The 19,350-nt window shown below is 38.0% G+C and overlaps 1 protein-coding gene across 1 annotated transcript in view; it reads right to left on the bottom strand.

Annotated features, from left to right (window-relative positions):
* Dytn (dystrotelin) overlaps positions 1-19,350 on the bottom strand; it is a 55,477-nt gene that overhangs the window by 11,394 nt on the left and 24,733 nt on the right. The window contains exons 9-10 of the mRNA XM_046462950.1: positions 18,788-18,939; positions 2,357-2,516 (exon numbers count right to left, since the gene is read on the bottom strand). Of these exons, the coding sequence (XP_046318906.1) occupies positions 2,357-2,516; positions 18,788-18,939 (312 nt within the window). The remainder of the gene's footprint in view (positions 1-2,356; positions 2,517-18,787; positions 18,940-19,350) is intronic.

The following is a 19,350-nucleotide window of genomic DNA, read 5'->3' on the forward strand; positions in this document are numbered from 1 at the left end:
TAGGTTCTAAAAAAATTCCTGGTTCTAAAAACATCATAAGGAATTTCTGAAAACATAAGCATATGTTGAATTGACATATAATTTAATAATATACATAATCACAACAAAACATGCTCATCATGATCCGGTAGTGGTTGTGTTGTGAGGGGTTCACAATAAGCCAAGGGATACAATCTAGGGATGTGCTCTATTTTAAGCACAGTTCTCAAAGTGTGGTTGGTCCACAGGCCCTAGAAATCCCTGAGACCCTTTTAAGGGTCTGTGAAGTAAAATTTTGTTCTTAATGATACTTCTGTGTTATTTGATGTTTGCACTGATAGTACAAAATTAATGGTAAGTAAAGCTGTCAGTGTCTGAGCAGGAGTAAAGACAGCTTTACCACACAGAGCCAACAGGGGCTCTCTCAACATCATACACTACCTGATTAAAAATATAAATAAATAAAAAGTTCCATGGAAGAGTACCTTTGATGGAATATAAAAAATTCTTGATTTTAATAACAATAACCCTTGCCTTTTTAATATTGTGTGTGGTGAAATGAGAAGTGTATATAAAACATCTCAGATGCATCATGCAGAATACAAAGGTTACCTCCTGGGCCAAAGAAGGATTGACAGACAGACTATGATTTTTCATATCTGGGTATCTGCAAATATTTTTTTTGTTCATAAAGGAACAAAATGAGAATGTCACTGCAAGGACAACAATGAACCGTATTTGTAGTCAATCATAATGGTAACTCTCAGCAGAAGTTAGAAAAACTTGCATTTATCACCATGACCTTGATAGCTTTATAATTTTCTGATGAAATTAGTGGTGATATTATATTAATGAGTGTGAATTTCTTTTGTATAATAAAATAGGTGAGCTTAGGAAGTTCAACATCAGTGAACCAATATTTTTCAAATGACCAATGTAGTTTGTTAACAAAATCATGCATGGGTAGACTATTCAAAGAACATACTAGAACATTGGGTTGTAATGAAACAGAGTATGAGATAGACAGCATTTCAGATTCCATATTACTCTGTGCTTTAAGAAACTATCATTTATTGTGTTTTGGTGTAGTACCAAAGAAAAGTATCCCCAGTTATGTGAAAGCCTATGAAAATACCTTTTTTCAACTGTAATCATATATGAGGTCAGATTTCTTCATAGGCTTTAACCAAAACCTGTTGCAACAGAGAGATGGCTAAGCAGTTATGATATTTCAGATATTTTTAATTAAGATATTGAAGAAATTTGTAAAAAATATAAAATAGTGCCATTCTGCTAGGCTTTAAAAATTTTAGGTTATTGTTTAAAAATGTTGCATTATTATTTTTATATGTTAACCAATTAATTAAAGACATTCGTAGGTTTTAAATTTAATTATTATAAACAGCAACAGATATAACTCACAGAAACAAAAGATTTTTGACATCCTCAAAGAATTTTAAGGATATGTGAGGGATCCAGAAGATTTGAACCACCATTTGACCCAGTTATCTCATTCCTTGACATATACTCAAAGAACTTAAAATCAGCATACTACTGTGATACGGCCACATCAATGTTTACAACAGCTCAATTCACAATAGCTAAGCTATGGAACCAGCCTAAGTGCCCTTCAACAGATGAATCGGTTAAAAATAATGTGGTATACATACACAATGGAATATTACTCAGTCATAAAGAAGAATAAAATTATGGCATTTGCAGGTAAATGGATGGGACTGGAGACTATCATGCTAAGTGAAATAATCAATCCCCCAAAACCAAAGGCCTAATGTTCTCTCTGATATGCTGATGCTTACACACACAAAAAAAGGGGGCAGGAAAGAAAGAATAGAAGTTCATTGGATTAGACAAAGGTGAATGAAGGGAAGGGGGGAGATGGGAATAGGAAAGACAGTAGAATGAATCAGACAGAACTTTCCTATGTTCATATATGAATACACAACCAATGTAACTCCATATCATGTACAACCACAAAAACGGGAAGTTATACTCCTTGTGTGTGTGATATGTCAAAATACATTCTACTGTCAAGTGTAACTAAAAAGAACAAAAAAAAAAAATAGAAAAAGAAACAATTACTGTAAAGAACGGCTTTGCCCAGCTCTATTGTTTATAGATGTTACCGATCCTACCTTCTTTCATCGCGGCAGTCTTCGAGAAGGGGAAGGATACAGAGTGGAGAGTGAGAGTGGGAGGAGGTTAGGGGATGGGGAGAAGAGGGCCTCTTCTCTTGAGGCTGAGCCATGTGAGGTGTGAAGCTTTGGGTTGCCTCTCTCCCTTGGCAGGAGGATCTCAGGTTAGACTTCAGGTGGTCCAGGTGGCCAGTGCCCCCCACTCCGCCCCCACCATTCTCTACCTGTAGGTCCTGTCCCACCTGCTGTAGCCTGGTCCATAGACTCTCCTGATGGATTGTAAGTGCATGAATCTTTGTTTCGAATCTGCAACTCTTTTCTTCCTGGTAGGTGTAGAATGCTTGCAACTTTTCTTTGTATTGGCTGAACTGTTGCTTAAGGACTCTGAAATGGGAAGAGTGGTTTGGAAAGGTGAGGCCAGCTCCCTACCAGAGCTGGAACCAGATGTACTCCAGGTCCTCCTACAGACAAGCCTGTGCCCTAACTGCTGGCTAACCTGACTACACTGCTGTATGCCTTTGTTCACCATGCAGAGCTCCCGTGGTGTCCATAATGTAGCAACTCCCCTGAGAACCTCACTGACATTAGAGATATTTTCGAAAACTCACCAGGCATGTCTCAGATGACTTTTTCCTTTGGTACTGGGGATTGAACCCAAGGGCGCTTTACCACCGAACTACATCACCAGCCCTTTTTTATTTTAAGACAAGTTCTCACTATGTTGCTTAAGGACTCACTAAATTGCTGAGGCTGGCTTTGAACTTGTGATCTTCCTGCCTCAGCCTCTGAGTTGCTGGTATTACAGGCAGGTGCCACCATGCCCAGCTTGGATTACTTTTGACAGCATAGTTTCACCAGCTGCTTAAATATGAATATTTACTTTATTCATTATTGTTTTGTTCTAGAAACACTGCATTCAGAAAGATAGTATACCTAACACGGCTAAACACGGAATACCCAAGACTACAGGGAAGGACCAATTATACAGTTCATGAGTTGTGGATCTGTTTTGGCCTCTCTTCCTCTCTAACCATTCATTAGTTCAAGAATGAACAAAGCAGTTGGGATTATTCTTTTTAAAACATAAGGCAGATTATGTAATTTCTCTCATCAGAACCCTTTGATAAGTGGTGCATGGTGGCATAGACCTGTAATCCCAGAATTTCAGAAGGCAGAAGCAGGAGGATTGCAAATTAGAGGCCAGTCTCAGCAACTTAGTGAAGCCCTAAGCAACTTAGCAGACCTTGCCTCAAAATAAAAAATAAAAAGGGCTGAGGATGTGGCTCAGTGGTTAAGTGCCCCTGGGTTCAATCCCTGGTATAAAAACCAAACACACAAATCTTGGTGACTCCCCTCTTATTTGGCATAGACTGAAGTCCTTACAAAGGTGAGTTAGCTCCATGAGACGGTCAAACCCCTCCTTCCCTTTCATCTCATCTGCTTTTCCCTGGCCACTTACTGCCCTTCAGCCACACAGGGCTATCTTGAACACACCAGGGCATATTCTTTCATCAGATAGCTCCCTTTGCCTGGACCCCCTTTTCCTCTTCAGGTCCCTACTTGGTTCACTCCCCCACCCACTTCAAATTTTAGCTAACAAGCTCTCTTTTCAAGGAGGCCTTCCCTAATGCCCAGTAGAAATCACAAACCATGACCCCAACCTTTCCTCTGACCCTGAACATCTCCTTCCCTTCTTTATCCCCATGTCTAATTGCTTCCAGAGCTCAAAGAGACCTCAGATTTTGGTAGAGTCTCTACCTTTTAAGCTTCTGAATAGCATGCTCTATGACATACTACCTGTTTTGCTTATTATTTTGCATACATATTACTCAATTACTTCTTTAATTGCTTTCTGTCTCTGGATTCTGACAACATTTTTCATATTTTGTTTCCTACCATGTCCCCAAGACCTGACCTAAAACATTCCCTGTCACATAGTAGTTACATAATTAAAATTGTCTGCATGTAATCTTATTCTTTAATCAGTGTCATTGACATATGTGTAGAATTTGGGAGAAATTGGCTGTCTGGTGAGAAAGGTACCATTTCTCAAGTTAGAACCTTTGAATTTCTTAGACTCAAGAGGAGAGGCTTGGAGAGGCTTTGGTACAGTTTGGGCTCCTACCCACAGCAGATGTCTCTGAAAAATAGCCCTTAAACTTCCAGACAGTCACTTAGGTGAGACAGGAGTTCTATTCTAAAATCCTTGACTGTAACTCGAGTGTTGAGTATGTACATAGGATGGGGTTTTCAGGAAGGTGTCAGCTCAGAGGGGTTATATAACCGACAACAAAGAAACCATCTCAGGAGGCTTCTGAGTACAGTGCTCTCTGTACCTAAGGTGTTGTGCTTGTTTTAATCTCTAACAACAGTCTCTCTTTCTCCCATGTTGTCTACACTAAGAGCCCTGCCTCCTCATTGGCCAATCCACAGTGTTTGAATAGCTAGGAGACATGTGTTGTATTCCCTATAATCCAGGGGAAAGTAGACAGAGGCCAATCAGAAATGCAGTTCCTACTTACTCTAATTTTTTTAAAAAAATTTTTTAAGGAGAGATTTTCTTGTGAGTGTTTTTGATAAACACAATTTATCTGATACAAATATTTGCAGCAGCTGGGAGTCTACCACTACTTTCTAGTTAGATATCTATTATTAACAAACAGTTCAGATTATCTGAAATTATTCTAATCAAATGACCTGAAATCTGCCTTAGATCTTTATATGTGTTTCTGCTTTTTAGAGCTAAATGGCTTGAGTCCACCATGTTCTAGGCCTTTAAAAGAATCCCAGATGCTCCCAAGGCAGGCTAATCGTGCACAGAGTAGTGAAAGATGACTTCTCTTGATGAGTCCCTAGCACAGTACCCACCGATGAATCAGTAACCAACAAATGAGTGATACTCTTCCTGTTAACGCAGCCTGAGATCATGTTGTTTTTTAGATAATCAGTGACATAATGCTGGCTATTACTGAACTTGCAGTCAACTATACCTCACATCTTTTTTTACACTATTTATTGTGAACATACAATTGGAAGACTTCTCTTTAATTCCTTAAAATTTGGTCTTTATTGATTGTTTCACTATTTTATCCCGTGAAATCTTATTGATCCTAAATTGTTATTTGGCTTATTATCTATGCCTTTTTTAAAAAAAATATTTTTTTAGTTGTATATGGACATATTATCTTCATTTATTTATTTTTATGTGGTGCTGAGAATCGAACCCCGTATCTCACATGTGCAATGTACCACTGAGTCACAACCCCAGCCCCTCATCTGTGCCTTTTAGTACCATGTCCTGCACACATTTGAGAGCAGTGATGATGCAGACAAGAACAAAGATGGAGCCTTCATTTTGTATTTTGTTAATCAGCCCCACACTTTGGTAAACTTTGTAATGCTAAATACTTTATTAGGATACCCATACCATGTGTAGTAGAATTATTTTAAGAATTAAGTTTTAAAGAACTAAATTTTTCAAAGTTTCCTTGTTATTTCTACATTTTAAGTTTCAAAATTGCTTTTTGATGCTGTTTTCTTTAATTTTATTTTTAACATTTTTCTCTTACCATGAAGTAGAAAAAAAATCAATTTTAACACTTAAGTTACTTTAGAAGGGTTTATTAAGTTTGTTCACATGAGTGATCACAGAATTTGGAAACTATTTCCTATCTTGTGTACAATTAGATGATGATGATGATGATGATGATGATGATGATGATGATGAAGCATATCTCATCATGCATATACAGGGAGTATCATTAACTTATTGACTGTGTAGTGCATGAGGAGCCAGGAATTCTGTCTTCTACAGGAAGGACAACTAGTGACAAGCCCAAGGAGTGATTTGCTCTTGACATACAATGAAGAGAAGGTAGGCTGGCTCCAATCAACATAATAAATTTGGGAGAAAGTTAGATGTTGCTGGAGAAATTGTATTGATTTCTTTAGAAATAAGCCACACATACACAAGACATATGCAAGAATCAATACCTCACTGAATGTGCTGAGCCAACTTTCAAAGAAAAAGCTCAGGTAATCAAGAGTAAAAATTTACTACCCAGTTGATTTTTATTCTGCATAACTACTCAAGTAATGTCAAATTGCTCTTTTACCTTCATGTTGGAATCAAGATTTCTCTGCTTACAGAATTCCTTCCAAAATAAAAACAAAAGAGCAAAGTGAAGTCCTTATAGAAAACTTTTCCAAAGCCAAGGGAAATGTTACTGACTTATCTCTGCAGCCTGCTGTGTGTGCATCCACACTCTGTTCCTACCTTCTTTCTCTGTGGAGAGCATTGATGGATTCGCGAATCCTCCACAGTTCATTCTTAATGCTGACTAAGGTCTAGAGAAGGAAAGAAATAGGGAAAATGAGTTTCAGTTGGATTTTAATCCACATTCCTAAAAGTCCATTGTAAGAATAATGTTTTTAATAAAAATATCACCTATTTTTAAAGACAGCTGATGTTTTGGTTTATGTCCATAAACAATGACACAAAAAGTACATTGGCACGATTTAATTGACACAAAAGAAATTAAAACATAGAGAAAAATTTTAGGTTTGAAGAATAATTTACAATAGTCTCTTGCCCAAGTTACGCTGCCATCCTGAACATCTCCTTCCCCTAAGACCTCTAAAAAAGCAGTTGGGTCCACTTTATTTCCCTTGATATAAGAAGTCTCTCACTTCTTTCTATCTTCTACTTAAATTTTCTTATCTTTTATTGCTTCCTACTTGGATGTATACTTGGAGATGTTGCTTCTCTTTGAATTCACCAAGTCTGTTGAACTAATAATGGTTGGCTGGGCTCTCAGGATTTTCCCATCAAACCTCACATCACAGTCGGCTCCCTGAACTGCCAGCCAGGGGCTTGTCCTGGCCTGAATAAGCTTGGGCCAGACTCCTGGGGCATGGTGTTCCAGCCCCTGGCTCTCACATGTCTGGACGAGAGACTGGATCTCATTGCTTTACATTGATAAATAGTTGTGGCTGTTATTCTGCACAGCCTCCTTCTCCCTGCAAATGATAGGAGGTGCATCTGGCCACCAAAGGAGCACTGTCCCATAGGAATGTCCTGGAAGAGGAAGGAAGGAAGGGCAGAAGAAACTGAGCTATACACAGACTTAAAGTTGCACTTCCTGATTGCTATGTGGCCTTTGTGCCCCCTCTGAGTGACCTATGCCCGCCTGCCTCTCCATTTAACTACTCAAATGGCTTCCATATGCTTAGCATAGCCTTTGAATCAGTGAGCTCTATATTAAGATGGAAAAACAAATCTGTAACTTTTAAAATAACATCAATACTACCACATGGTACATATTTTTCTGAAATTGGGAAGCATTTCAGGTTTGTACATGTGGACCTACTGTGGCACATCCATTAAAGAGATACCGTGATTATTGAGTCATTTTTCCATTAAAGGATATTAGTCTATTTCCAGTTTTTCAAAATTAAAAGCAGTGATGCTGTGAATAAAACTAAATATGTTTCCTTTTGTACACATTCAAGTTTTTTGGGTTTTCAGCTTAAGAGATATTGCTCCTTTGTCCCCTTTGGGTATGTGTACACGTATGCACACACACACACGAACACACACACGAACACAGACATGAACACACACACATACACACATGCACATTTGAAAACGCAGAAGAAAAGACATGCAAACATATATCCCAAACAGATTGCCTCTGGGGAATTAAGGATTGGACCTGGGTTAGGATTTGTAGCTGAAAAGGATTTAACTTTCTGTGTATTATCTTGATTTCTTTTAAAGCAATCAGATTCATGTCTTATTTGTATACTTAAATTTTTTTTTAATAAAAACAAAGTACTACATACATAAGATGGTACATAGCAATTTTTAAAACTGAAAAAGAGGTGAGTGTAAGAGAAACAAAAACAGCAAAACCTCTTTGCAGTTTCCCACAGAACAAATAAAGGTTACCATGCAGACAAATCTGCATTGCAGCGATGTCTTTTCTTCCTCTTTATTCAAAGCAGGAAGTAGAGCAGCTCTTTGTGCTCACACATGTGCGCCCAGCTCTCCACCAACCGTGCTGGATATCCCACACGGGTATTTTTGAATGAGTTGGACTCTGTAAGCTGATGATTAAAGTGCACAGGGACTGACAGGACATGACACAGAGATGGCTGCACAGGTCACTGGTGGCCACAGGCCTTACTTTCCATTTTGACTTCTATCTAATATAGCTGCAAGATGGGAACTAATTTCTCTTTGATAATGGAAAAGTATTACAGAACATCATCCTTTGAAGACCTAGAAGATCACACTGTAATGATTATAATGATTTCAAAATTATTCTAGAAAAAAATATTTTATAATAGCTAGTATAAAAAATAAAAATAAAAGGGAGGTGATGTGATTCATAATAGCCAAACTATGGAACCAGGCTAGGAGCCCATCAGCAGCTGGATGGAAACACACATGCACAAACACAAACAATGGAGTTTTATTCAGCCATAAAGAAAAATGAAATTATGTCATTTGCAGGAAAATGAATGGATATTGAGATTCATTCAGAAGCCAACCTCAGAAGGTCAAGGGTCATATGTTTTCTCTCATATGTAGAAGCTAAAGAGGAAAAAGGAAAAGAGAGGTGCAGGGGTGGGGGAGGGGGGATCTCATAAAAATCAAAGGGAGATCAGTAGTGGGAGGAGGGAAGGTAGGGAGTGATCTTGGCCAAATTATATTGTGTGCATATATGAATATGTAACAACAAATATCATCATTATGTATAATTATAATGCACCAATAAAATAATTCAGAAAGAGAGAAAAAATGGGAGGTGATAGTCAAAGGGTATATATTTTCACTTATGCAAGAATAATGAGCCCTGGAAAACTAGTATACAGTGTAGCACCTATAGTCAACAATACTCTATTGAATACTTACAACCCACTCAGGGGATAGATCTCATATGGAATATTCTTAACACAAACACATACATATGTACATCCTAATAATAACAACAATAATAATCGGAGAAAGAGGAAACTGAGAAGTGATGGATATTTTTATGGCAAGGATGGTGGTAGTGGTGATGGTTTCTTGGGTGTATACTTATCCCCACACCCATCAAGTTGTATACATTAACTATATGTAGCTTTTTATGTGTCAATCGTACCTCAATACAGTGATTTAAGACTTGCTCTGTAATATGCTAATAGGACTAAAGTTAGAATAATTCAAATATTGTTCTTATATGAAAATAAAATGAAAAGCAATTGAGCTAAATAGAAAGCAGTAAAACACATTCTTAATGAAGATTTTAGTATATATTAAAGGGAACATGATACAGAAATTTAAAAGGAAAAGATTTATTGAAGTAAAAAGCAGGAGTAGGAAACTATCTTTGTTTCTTATCATACATCAAAACAAAGGCTAGATAGATTTAAAAGTTAAATGTCAAGATGAAACATGTTAAAATAAAATACAGCTAAGGAGTCATTTGGTTTCTTAGTGGGGAAATTTTTCCAAGCATAAAACTGTGTAAGAAATTACAAAGGCAAAGATTGATAGCATTTTCATAAGAATTGAAAACAACCATATAGCAAGTCATGTTATGAATAAGTCTAAAAGAAAATAACTAGGAAGCAATATTTGACTTAGTGAAACTTCAAATGCAGAAAGTTTAAATATATTGATAAATCAAATTGATGCACCAATAAAAACGGGCAGAGGGCACTGAAAGAAAGGAAAACACAATTGCTTTCTAAACTATTTGGGGAAAAGTCTCATTCCACTCAATCAGAGAAATACAAAGTCAGGCAAATATGTTCTGCTCATAAAATGAACAAAACTCAAAACATAGTAATAACCAATATTAGCCTGTATCAAGTGAGCTGGCTGCCTGTATCCACTGGGAGTGTGATTTGATATGACTTTCAAAAAGGCAATTTTGCAACAGGCACAAAGAGCCTTAAAAACATTTCTACTTTTCTTTCCGGTGATTAAACTTCAGAAATGTATTCTAAGGAAATAATTGGGGATCTGTACACAAAGAATAGTATGTAAGAATTTTAAAAGCAAATTTTAAATTACGGTCAAAATTTGAAATAATCTAACAACAGAGGAAAACTTAAATGAATAATGTTATGTCCACTTAAATACCATTAAGATGATTTTGAATCATTGTAATGACAATGGAACATGATTATCTCTGCTACTATCAATTGACTACTTAGTCAATAAATTTTGTAGTATGAGCTAAACTAATTTAAAAATATTTATAGGGAAGGACATATATTGAAATATTAGTCGTGATTACATCATGGGTTGTTTATATTTTTTTAATTTGTTCATCTTTCTTTTCTGACTTTCCCAAATTTTCTAAAATAAATATATATCCCTTTATGACTGGATTTTTCATTGATCACATTAACATCTTGAAAATATTCCCTAAACTACAGAATGGGTTCACCAAACTTCACTCTTATGAAATGGTCCAGACCCATTGTGCATTATTGCCCATTCCTTTTGCCATGGGGTCACCTGGTGATGTGGGCTGCTGACATCCGCTCCTTGAGCCTGAGAGACTGGCTGACGCATGCGTCTGGAGGCTGCTTCTGCTCGTCCAATTCGCCTTGCGTACACTGGAACTTTAGAGCTATTGTACCGGATGGAAAGCATGTTAGAAAGTAGTTATTCAAGAAGTTGTAGCAACTTTTAATGACCAGATATGATATTGAGGAAAACCTTTTTTAAATATTAAAAATCAGATGTTGAAGTCAGTAACCCCCATAGCAATCAAGTAGCTCAACTGTTTTCTCTGTGTTCTTTTCCAGACAATTTAGTTGACAGAGAGCCAATTAACCAATAATAGGAATGGAAATCCCATTTTCCCTTCTCCATGACAATCTAGATGTGCAAATGCAAAGAAATCCAGGGACGATGGCAGAAAATCTTGTAGGTCATCTTGTCCAGGTCAGATACTAGGGATTTTAAGTACAGGTGTATATTTATCATGTCATATCTGAAAGAACACAGAATAGACCAGTTGAAGGTCAGGCAGACTCAACTTTATACAATTCCACTTAGTTTTATTCCTTTATTCAAAAATTGTTTTTAAAGCATCTTGCCATCTTGAGTTATTGCAGGTTTAAAAAAAAAAAGAAAGAAAACAACAAAAAAGCAGAGAGCTCTCTGCTCACAGAGTTCCCATCTAATGAATAGACAAACACTCAATTACTTTTGACATGCTGTGATAATTTCTACAAGACCTGATGAGAACATAGGGCAAGAAGCGATTATTCTGTGGTACACTTAGTTATGTCTTTAAGAAGTGGGCATTTGGGGTAGAAACAGAGGGTAACCTGTAACTTCTTTGTAACATTCTATTCCCCACCTGAGAAAATTCTCTCTCTCTCTCTCTCTCTCTCTCTCTCTCTCTCTCTCTCTCTCTCTCTCTCTCTCTCCCTCCCTCCCTTTCTCTCTCAGACATAGTCTCACTGAACTGTCCAGCCTGGCCTTGAATTTGTGATCCTCCTGCCTCAGTCTCCCAAGAAGCTTGGATTTCAGGCATGTGCCACTATGTCCAGCTCCATCAGAGATAATTCTAATACCTTCTATTGCTCTGTCTTAGCTTAGGATGCTATAACAAAATACCACAACCTGGTTACCTTAAATAACAGTTATTTTTCACATTTTTGGAGGCTAGAAGTCTGACATTAGGGTGACAGCATGGTCATACATACATATTTTCTGTACTTATGCAAACATTTAGAAACTTCAAAACAGTTATTGGATTTGATTCTGAAATAGAAATGGAATCATTCCCTACACAGTATTCTGCTACTTAATTTTTTTCTCACTGTGTATGACGGTGAATACACTCTATCATCATAGGTAGGAGCTAAAACTTGTTCTTCTAAGCAGATTCATTAGGTTCTGTTGTAGTCTGAATCATATGTATGCCATTATTATTATTATTATTATTATTATTATTATTATTATTATTATTTTGGGGGGACAGGGGACCCTGAAGTTATTTCTGTTTTATTACCCTGCCAATCAATGCTAAAATAAACATTCTCATTTACTATCTAGTGGTACCTCCATTCCTACAGGGTAGAATTCCAAGAATGTCACTGGCTGAATCCTGTGTTTATTTTACCACTTTGTGGGAACTAGTCTTCTAGAGCCAATCCTTCCACATTGCATCTCACCCCCATATTGACTGTGCCAACAATTCGCCCCTCCTAACAGATCTTCATTTTTGCTGCTTGCTCACTCATTTATTTTTAATTTATTTTATTACAGTGCTGGAGATTGATCCCAGGCCCTCATGCATGCTAGGCTACCGCTGTCCTACAGTGCTCTGTTTGAGGTCATTGATGAGGTCCTTGTTGCCCAATCCAACTTGACTTAGCAGTAGGTTTGCACATAGGACCACCCTGCCCTCTTCTTGGGGTCCTTTGTGCGCTCATCTTCCAGCGTTCCTCACTCTCTGGGTTTTCCTCCCACCTCATCCACCACTCTTCCTCCGTCTTCCCTGTGGGTTCTTCTTCCTCTCTGAAACTTTGTAACGTGAAGTGTCAGAGGGTTCAGTCCTCGATTGTCCTCTTTTTTCTATTGACACTCTCTGATGATCTTGCATAATCTCATGGTTCTAAACCCCACATACATGCCAACAGATCTCAGATTTGGAGCTCCAGCACATACATTTTCCCTAAGTTGTAGATATGGAGAGCCAACTGCTTAGTCTTCACCTCCACGTGAGTGTCTAAGAGCCACCTCAAACTTCCAGTGCTTCAAACCTAACCCGTCTATCTCCACACACATGATCTACCTGTGGCCTCCTCCTCAGGTGGTTGCAAATTTATCCTTCTGTTTACTCCAGAACCACCATGACCCTATTGTTTACTGTAAACACAAGAATAGACACACAGGCCTGAGGATGAGAAGAGATGTTGTCTTGATTGATTCAAGTACATACATGTGATGGTTAGGATGTGAGCTGTCCCCCAAAAGCTCATGTGTGAAATAAGGCAAGAAAGGTTTAGAGGAGAAATGTTTGGGTTGTGAGAATCTTAACAAGATTAACTGAGTGGTAACTGAAGGTAGGTAGGGTGTGGCTGGAGGAAGCAGGTTGTTGGGGGTGTCCCTTTGAGGTATATATTATATCTGGCAAGTGCTTCCTGGTCATTGTGGGAGCCACTTCCCTCTCCCACACTCTTATGCCATCATGTTCAGCCTCACCTTGAGCCCTGAGGAATGGAGCCTGCTGTCTATAGACTGAGACCTCTGAAACCATGAGCCTCCAACATTGTTCTCTTTGGGTCTTTTAGTCACAGCAGTGAAAAGGTGACTAAAACAATCAGGGAACCTAATATGTGACAAAGGTGGAATTTTAATTCAGTAGGAAAACGAGTACCTAACTCACTGCCTATCTGAAAGAAAGCAAAGCTAAAATAAATTCATTGAAATTTTAAGTTAATAATTCCAAATAGAAACACGAGGAGAAAAATCAGGAAACTATTTACACAGCCTTGCTTCTAATGCCCGAGTCTAGTCTCAACAGAACAACCAGACGGGCAGTTTTAAAACTGGAGTCAGATTCTCTACGCAAAACCCTTCAATGCTTCCTCTAAGGAAAAGCTCAAGCCCTGCCCCTGACCTGCCAGGCCCTTTAATATCTTCCTTCCCTCTCTTGTCATTTCCCTTGTCCTTCTTGCCCCCGGCCCCACCACCCCGCCACTGTTCTTTGGACCTGCCAAGCAGGCTCCCCCTTTGCCCTGGCTCTCTCAACTCGCAGCCTGCTTTCTTCAGATAAAACTCTGACTCGCTCCCTCTTTCAAGGCTTTCTTCAAATGTCACCTCTCACTGAAGCCCTCTGTGACCATCCTATTGAAATTTGCCACCAACTCTCCCTTCCAGTCTTTCTCTCTCTTAACCTTGTTTCCCACCCCCACCTTTTACTTTAGCCCTTAAAATTTCTAATGCACCGCATCATTCCTTTATCTACCTGTTTTGCTTTGTCTCATTCCTCCACCAGGAGGCAAGCACCATGAAAGTGGAGATCTTTGTTCACAAATACATCCCAAAGTGCCCAGAACAGTGTTTGATATTTATTGAATACTTACATGACAAATAATTATTTACTGAGCAAGTCAATGAGTGCTTTTCAGATGATTTTTTGAAAAGTCAATAGCAATTTGTACTTCTACCACATTTCAAGGGTGTTTATTTTTTCTAACCTCAGCAGCCAAGGGTACTGTCACTGAATCTTTGCCATTCTGCTATGTGATGGTGTCTCGTGGTTCCTTTTACTTTCACATTTCTAACCACCAGTGGGGTTGAAGATCTTTTGGGGTGTTTAATGACCATTTGGAAATTCTTCTTCTGTGATTGCCTATTTACAAATTTGGTGTGTTTTTCTCCTCCCCTTTGTCCTGCTCATCTTCCTCATGTTCTTCTGGAGTTTTTCTTACCACTTTGCATAACCTAACCTCTGAGTAACCTGACTTGTCTTATTATTGAAAAGTTATTTTCCATGTCTCAGGCTCATCTTTTGATTTTGTTTAGGACATTGTTACTGTAGGAACATGTTTAAACTTCCATGCTGACATACACACCTGCCTCTCCAATCCTTCATGATTTCTATTTTTTTTCTCTTTCTTAGGAAGGTGTTCTCCAGTCATAGGTTTTTTATTGTTCTATTTTTTTAATTCTAAATTTAAATTTTACTTTTGGAATTTATCATATGAGGCAAACTAAAGGCCAGGTATTTTTTTCTTTCAGATGGATTATGAATTATCAGATGTATTTCAGAATTATGTGTTCTTTCTCTGTTGTATTGAAAAAGCAGCTTTATCACATTAGGTTTCCATATGTGCCAGATCAATTATTAGATTTTATATTCTCTCCTCATATCTACATGTCCATTTTTTAAAAATACTGTATCATTTGGTCATAGAGGTTCCATAGCAAGTTTGAACATCTGTTGAAGAACAATCCTCTCACTAGTCTTCAATTTTGTATGTTTGACTATTCTTGCACATTTATTCTTCCACTATGTTTTCAAAATTCTTTTACCTTACATAGAAAGCTTTGAGATTTTATTTGGAAATGCATTTAATTGAAACATAGTCAATTGTTATTATTCACAAGAACTGTGTTCTATAAAGTCACCTTGAACATTGAATTAGCAAATTCTGAACCATGGCTCCTAGGGGAGATACAGGGTTATGTTCCTGGGCACTTTTCCACCCACCAATCAATACATAACCTTGGTTTATGTGGGTTTTTGTTTAAAGATATCTTTTTAAATATACATTGTTCATTCACTGACATTGAATTCATGGTCCACAGCACTGTATCTCATGCCTAAATAAAGCTCACATAACACAACATGTTCTCATTTAGCTCTAGCGTAGCTTTCTTGTGCTTAGTAAACTGAACAGCACTTCAGCACCACGCTTGGGGGCCTTTTTTTGCAACACTAAAATCACATCAAAAAGTACAAAAATGTGAAAAACATAGCCCCAAATAGACTATGTGGATATACTTGTTTACAGTGTGTGTTAGTTAGCTTTTTGTTGCTGTGACCAAAATACCTGACAAGAACAACTTAGAGGAGGAAAGATTTTTTGGCTCATGATTTCAGTAGTTCAGTCCATGGTCAGCTAGGTCCAAGGCAGAAACTTCATGGCAGAAGGGGTTGGCAGAGGGAAGCTGCTCAGCTCATGGCAACTGAGAAGCAGGGGATGGGTAGGGCGGAAGGGACTGGGGAGGAGACAAACCCTTCCAGGATATGTCCCCAGTGACCTACTTCCTCCAACTAGGTCCCACCTTCCAGTAAGCCATTCAGCTATCAGTGGATGAATCCATTGGATGATGAGGTTAGAGCACCCATAATCCAAAGATTGCCTAATAGCCCCACCTCTGAAACTTTCTGCATTGGAGACCATGCTTTTGACACAGGAGTCTTTGGGGGGAACATTCCAGATCCAAACCACAACACAGTAAGAGAGCTGAAGCGAGGAGAGAGCACAACCCCAGTTCAACGTACTGGGAATGTATGTGTCAGGCAACTCAAGTTTTTGGCCTTTCTGGACATGTCTGTAAATACTGGAATAGTACCTTGAATATATTAATTTTGGGTTACTAATAACTTTTTTGCAAATAAGCAAATTTGTAAATACTGAATTTATGCATAGTGAGGATTGACTATATTCATTTTTGGAGAATGAGCATTCTTATGCTAACGTCTTCCCTTCTAGGTATTTGGTATGTTTCTCTTTTTGTTTGGGTCTTGTTTTCTGTACTCAACAAAGTAGTATGATTTTTTTTATACGAGCCATTTCTTTTTGCTAAACTTTTCCCCTAGTTTCTTTTAAAAATAATTTTTACAGTTATTACAAAGGGGATTTTTATAAAATTTCCAGCTGGTTATTGCTAGTATAATGAAGAGCAATGAATTTTGTGCATATTTATTTTATATTCCACTATCACTCAAAGCCTATTAATTCTAGTAGTTTTTGCTAGAGGTTTCTTGGGGATTCACAATCATATTAACTGTAAATGGAAGTAATTTTGTCTGTTCTTTTCAATTTTCTTTGTATTGTATTTGCAAGAGTTTCCCTAAATATTTAATAACACTGATGATATTTGGCTCCTAGTTTTCAATTATGTTTTTGTAAATAAAAGTATTCTTTTCTCAGTGTGAATAATTGCATGTAAAGTAAGTAAATCCACATCAAGAGAAAGAAAGTTTTTACTATGCAAACTGTTGAATCATGAAATAAATTCAATGTCATCACTAGGAATCACGATTGATCTCTTAGAAGATGGTCACTGCTAAAGTGCCAACTTGATAGCTGTCGAGGATGTGTTTTGCCTATTATCACATTGTGAAATAGTAATATTCCACATTAACTTTCCCTAGGTAAGACACTGAGCAGAACTTCTGAATTCATCAATATCCAGGCTAAACTGAAAATTATTATATAACATCAATTTGGGAGAACCCTATTGTACTTGGGGTAGACAGAATAGAACACACTGAAGTTTAAATAACCTTTAGAGTTACCTAGCCCTTGCAGTTCCCTTTCTTTATCTTAGCCTCACAAATACTATTCCAAGAATATGAATGTCAGGTTATTTGTTATTAAGTGAACTAATTGGGTCACAGAGAAATAAAGTGACTCTGCTAAGGCCACACAGATAGTTGGCTAAGGACAAGGCTTCTTTGTCTCTGTGGGCTCCATCAAATTTCTCCTCCTTCCCACATTATGTCCCCTCAGTCTGTCCAACTCCCTTTCATGGTTCATTCTAAAGGGACTCACCTTATCTATCTATCCACCGATTCTCCATTGTGTATCTATCCATTTTATCACTCATTCATTCAATTAGCATTATTGAGCATTTATCATATTTAGACATTGTTATAGGTTTTGGCAAATACAAATGGAAACAATAAAAGATTCCTCCCTCATAGAGTTTACATTATAGTGGGGGCACAGCAATAAATAAATAAATAAGATTAGTAAGGTATACAGTGTGTCAAACAGTGAAGTGCTTTAAAGAATAAAGCAAGGGAACATGACTCATAGTGCTAGTGTGCAGACAGGGGCTGAAATGACAAATGGTCATCAGGAAAAGGCATTGAGGATGAGATCACACTTGAGCAAAGACTTTTGGTGGATTTTTAGGAGGTGCAGAGTCGAGCCATGCAGGAGATGGTCTAGGGTAACCCAGATGGCAGCATGCCTGCCTGGCATGTTCAAGGACCAGCAGGAGAGGCATATGGCTAGAGTGAATCAAGTCAAGGGAGAGGCACAGGAGAGGCTCAGAGCTGGTTCAGAATAGAACTGTTAGAGCCAGGCAAAAGGCCATTGGGAGAACATTGCTTTCTTGAACAATGGAAAGCCATCAGAAAGCTTGTGTAAGGGAGTGACAAAATCTGATCAAGGTTATAAAAGGCTCATCTGGCCTGTGGCACTAGAAGTAGACTGGAGAGATTGGTGAGTTTCTCTTAATAAAATAATAAAAATATGCAGAATGATGCATGCCCAGGGATGTTGACTATAGAATTATTAGGGGGCAGGAATTTGAAATAATAAAAAGTTTCAATGGTAAGCAATTGCTTATAAATTATGGCATTTTCTTACATGGATGAGAGTAAAGCTATTACAAAAGGAAACTAATGGCATGGGACATGCTCTCCATTTACTGCAGGTGAAAATAAGAGTGAAAAATTGTATTCATAGAATAATCCCTATTTTGTTGGTCACGCTAAAATGTGAATAGCATTCATCTGTGAGTAGTGGGATACTCAAGGGTCTTCCTACTTTCTTTTTTCTTTTTTTAATAAAGCATCAACTCTGAATTAGGCTTTCAAAATCAAACCAGTAAAAACTAGAAATCTAAAACAAAGTCATTCTGTTGTCTTTCTGATGCCTTTAATTAAATGGCCATTAAAAGGCCTTGCTGCCCTTAGTTCTACTCTAAAACTAAAGACCATTTCTAAAGGGGAGAGGTATTTTAATTCCTCTCTCCCCTCTACCACCTGCCTTCTTTAGAATCTTCAGTATTAGAAAAGTTGGCACCAGGCCCGGTGCTGTCTGTGCAACAAATACCCAGGTCCTCTGGGATGCCATTTTGTGGTCTGTCCCTCATGGACACTCACGTGGCCTGTGCGTGGTCAGCCATGTCCTTTGGATTCACCTGGTCCAGCTGCCACCGCTTTCTCATAGCTTCTTTTCTCCCACAGCACCCTTGGAGCAGGTTTTTTCTGAGCGTCCTGAGGAGGAGTTTTGTACTTTCCATTGCTGACATCCGCTGAAATGGCCAACATTAAAAATGGCATCAGATCAGTCTAAACACGGTCTTTCCTTTCATTGGTGGATTGGCCATAGTGAAAGTTTTGGGAATTATTTCTCTTACTTTTATGCCCTTGGGAAAATCATCTTACTTCCTTACCCCTAGAATTTCCTTATCTTTTCTGTATAAACATAACATTGCGTGTTTATACAGAGACTCCAAATAGTTCATCCCCACCTCTCTCAACAACTCCTTGTCATTAGAGGAACCCAGGAATTTGGAAATGCAAAGCTAGAAGAAAGAATGGAAGAGGAGTAAGTCTATGGTTGCTAATATCTTGGGCTGCGGATTCCTTTGTGAATTGGATGATGACTCATGAATTGATCTCCAGAAAAATACTCATGGGTTTAATCTTGTGGACAATTTCAG

This window comes from Marmota monax, unplaced genomic scaffold (genome assembly GCF_021218885.2).
Source record: "Marmota monax isolate L192 unplaced genomic scaffold, Marmota_monax_Labrador192_F-V1.1 WCK01_AAM20220418_F8-fsc00095, whole genome shotgun sequence".
Classification (NCBI taxonomy): Eukaryota; Metazoa; Chordata; class Mammalia; order Rodentia; family Sciuridae; genus Marmota; species Marmota monax.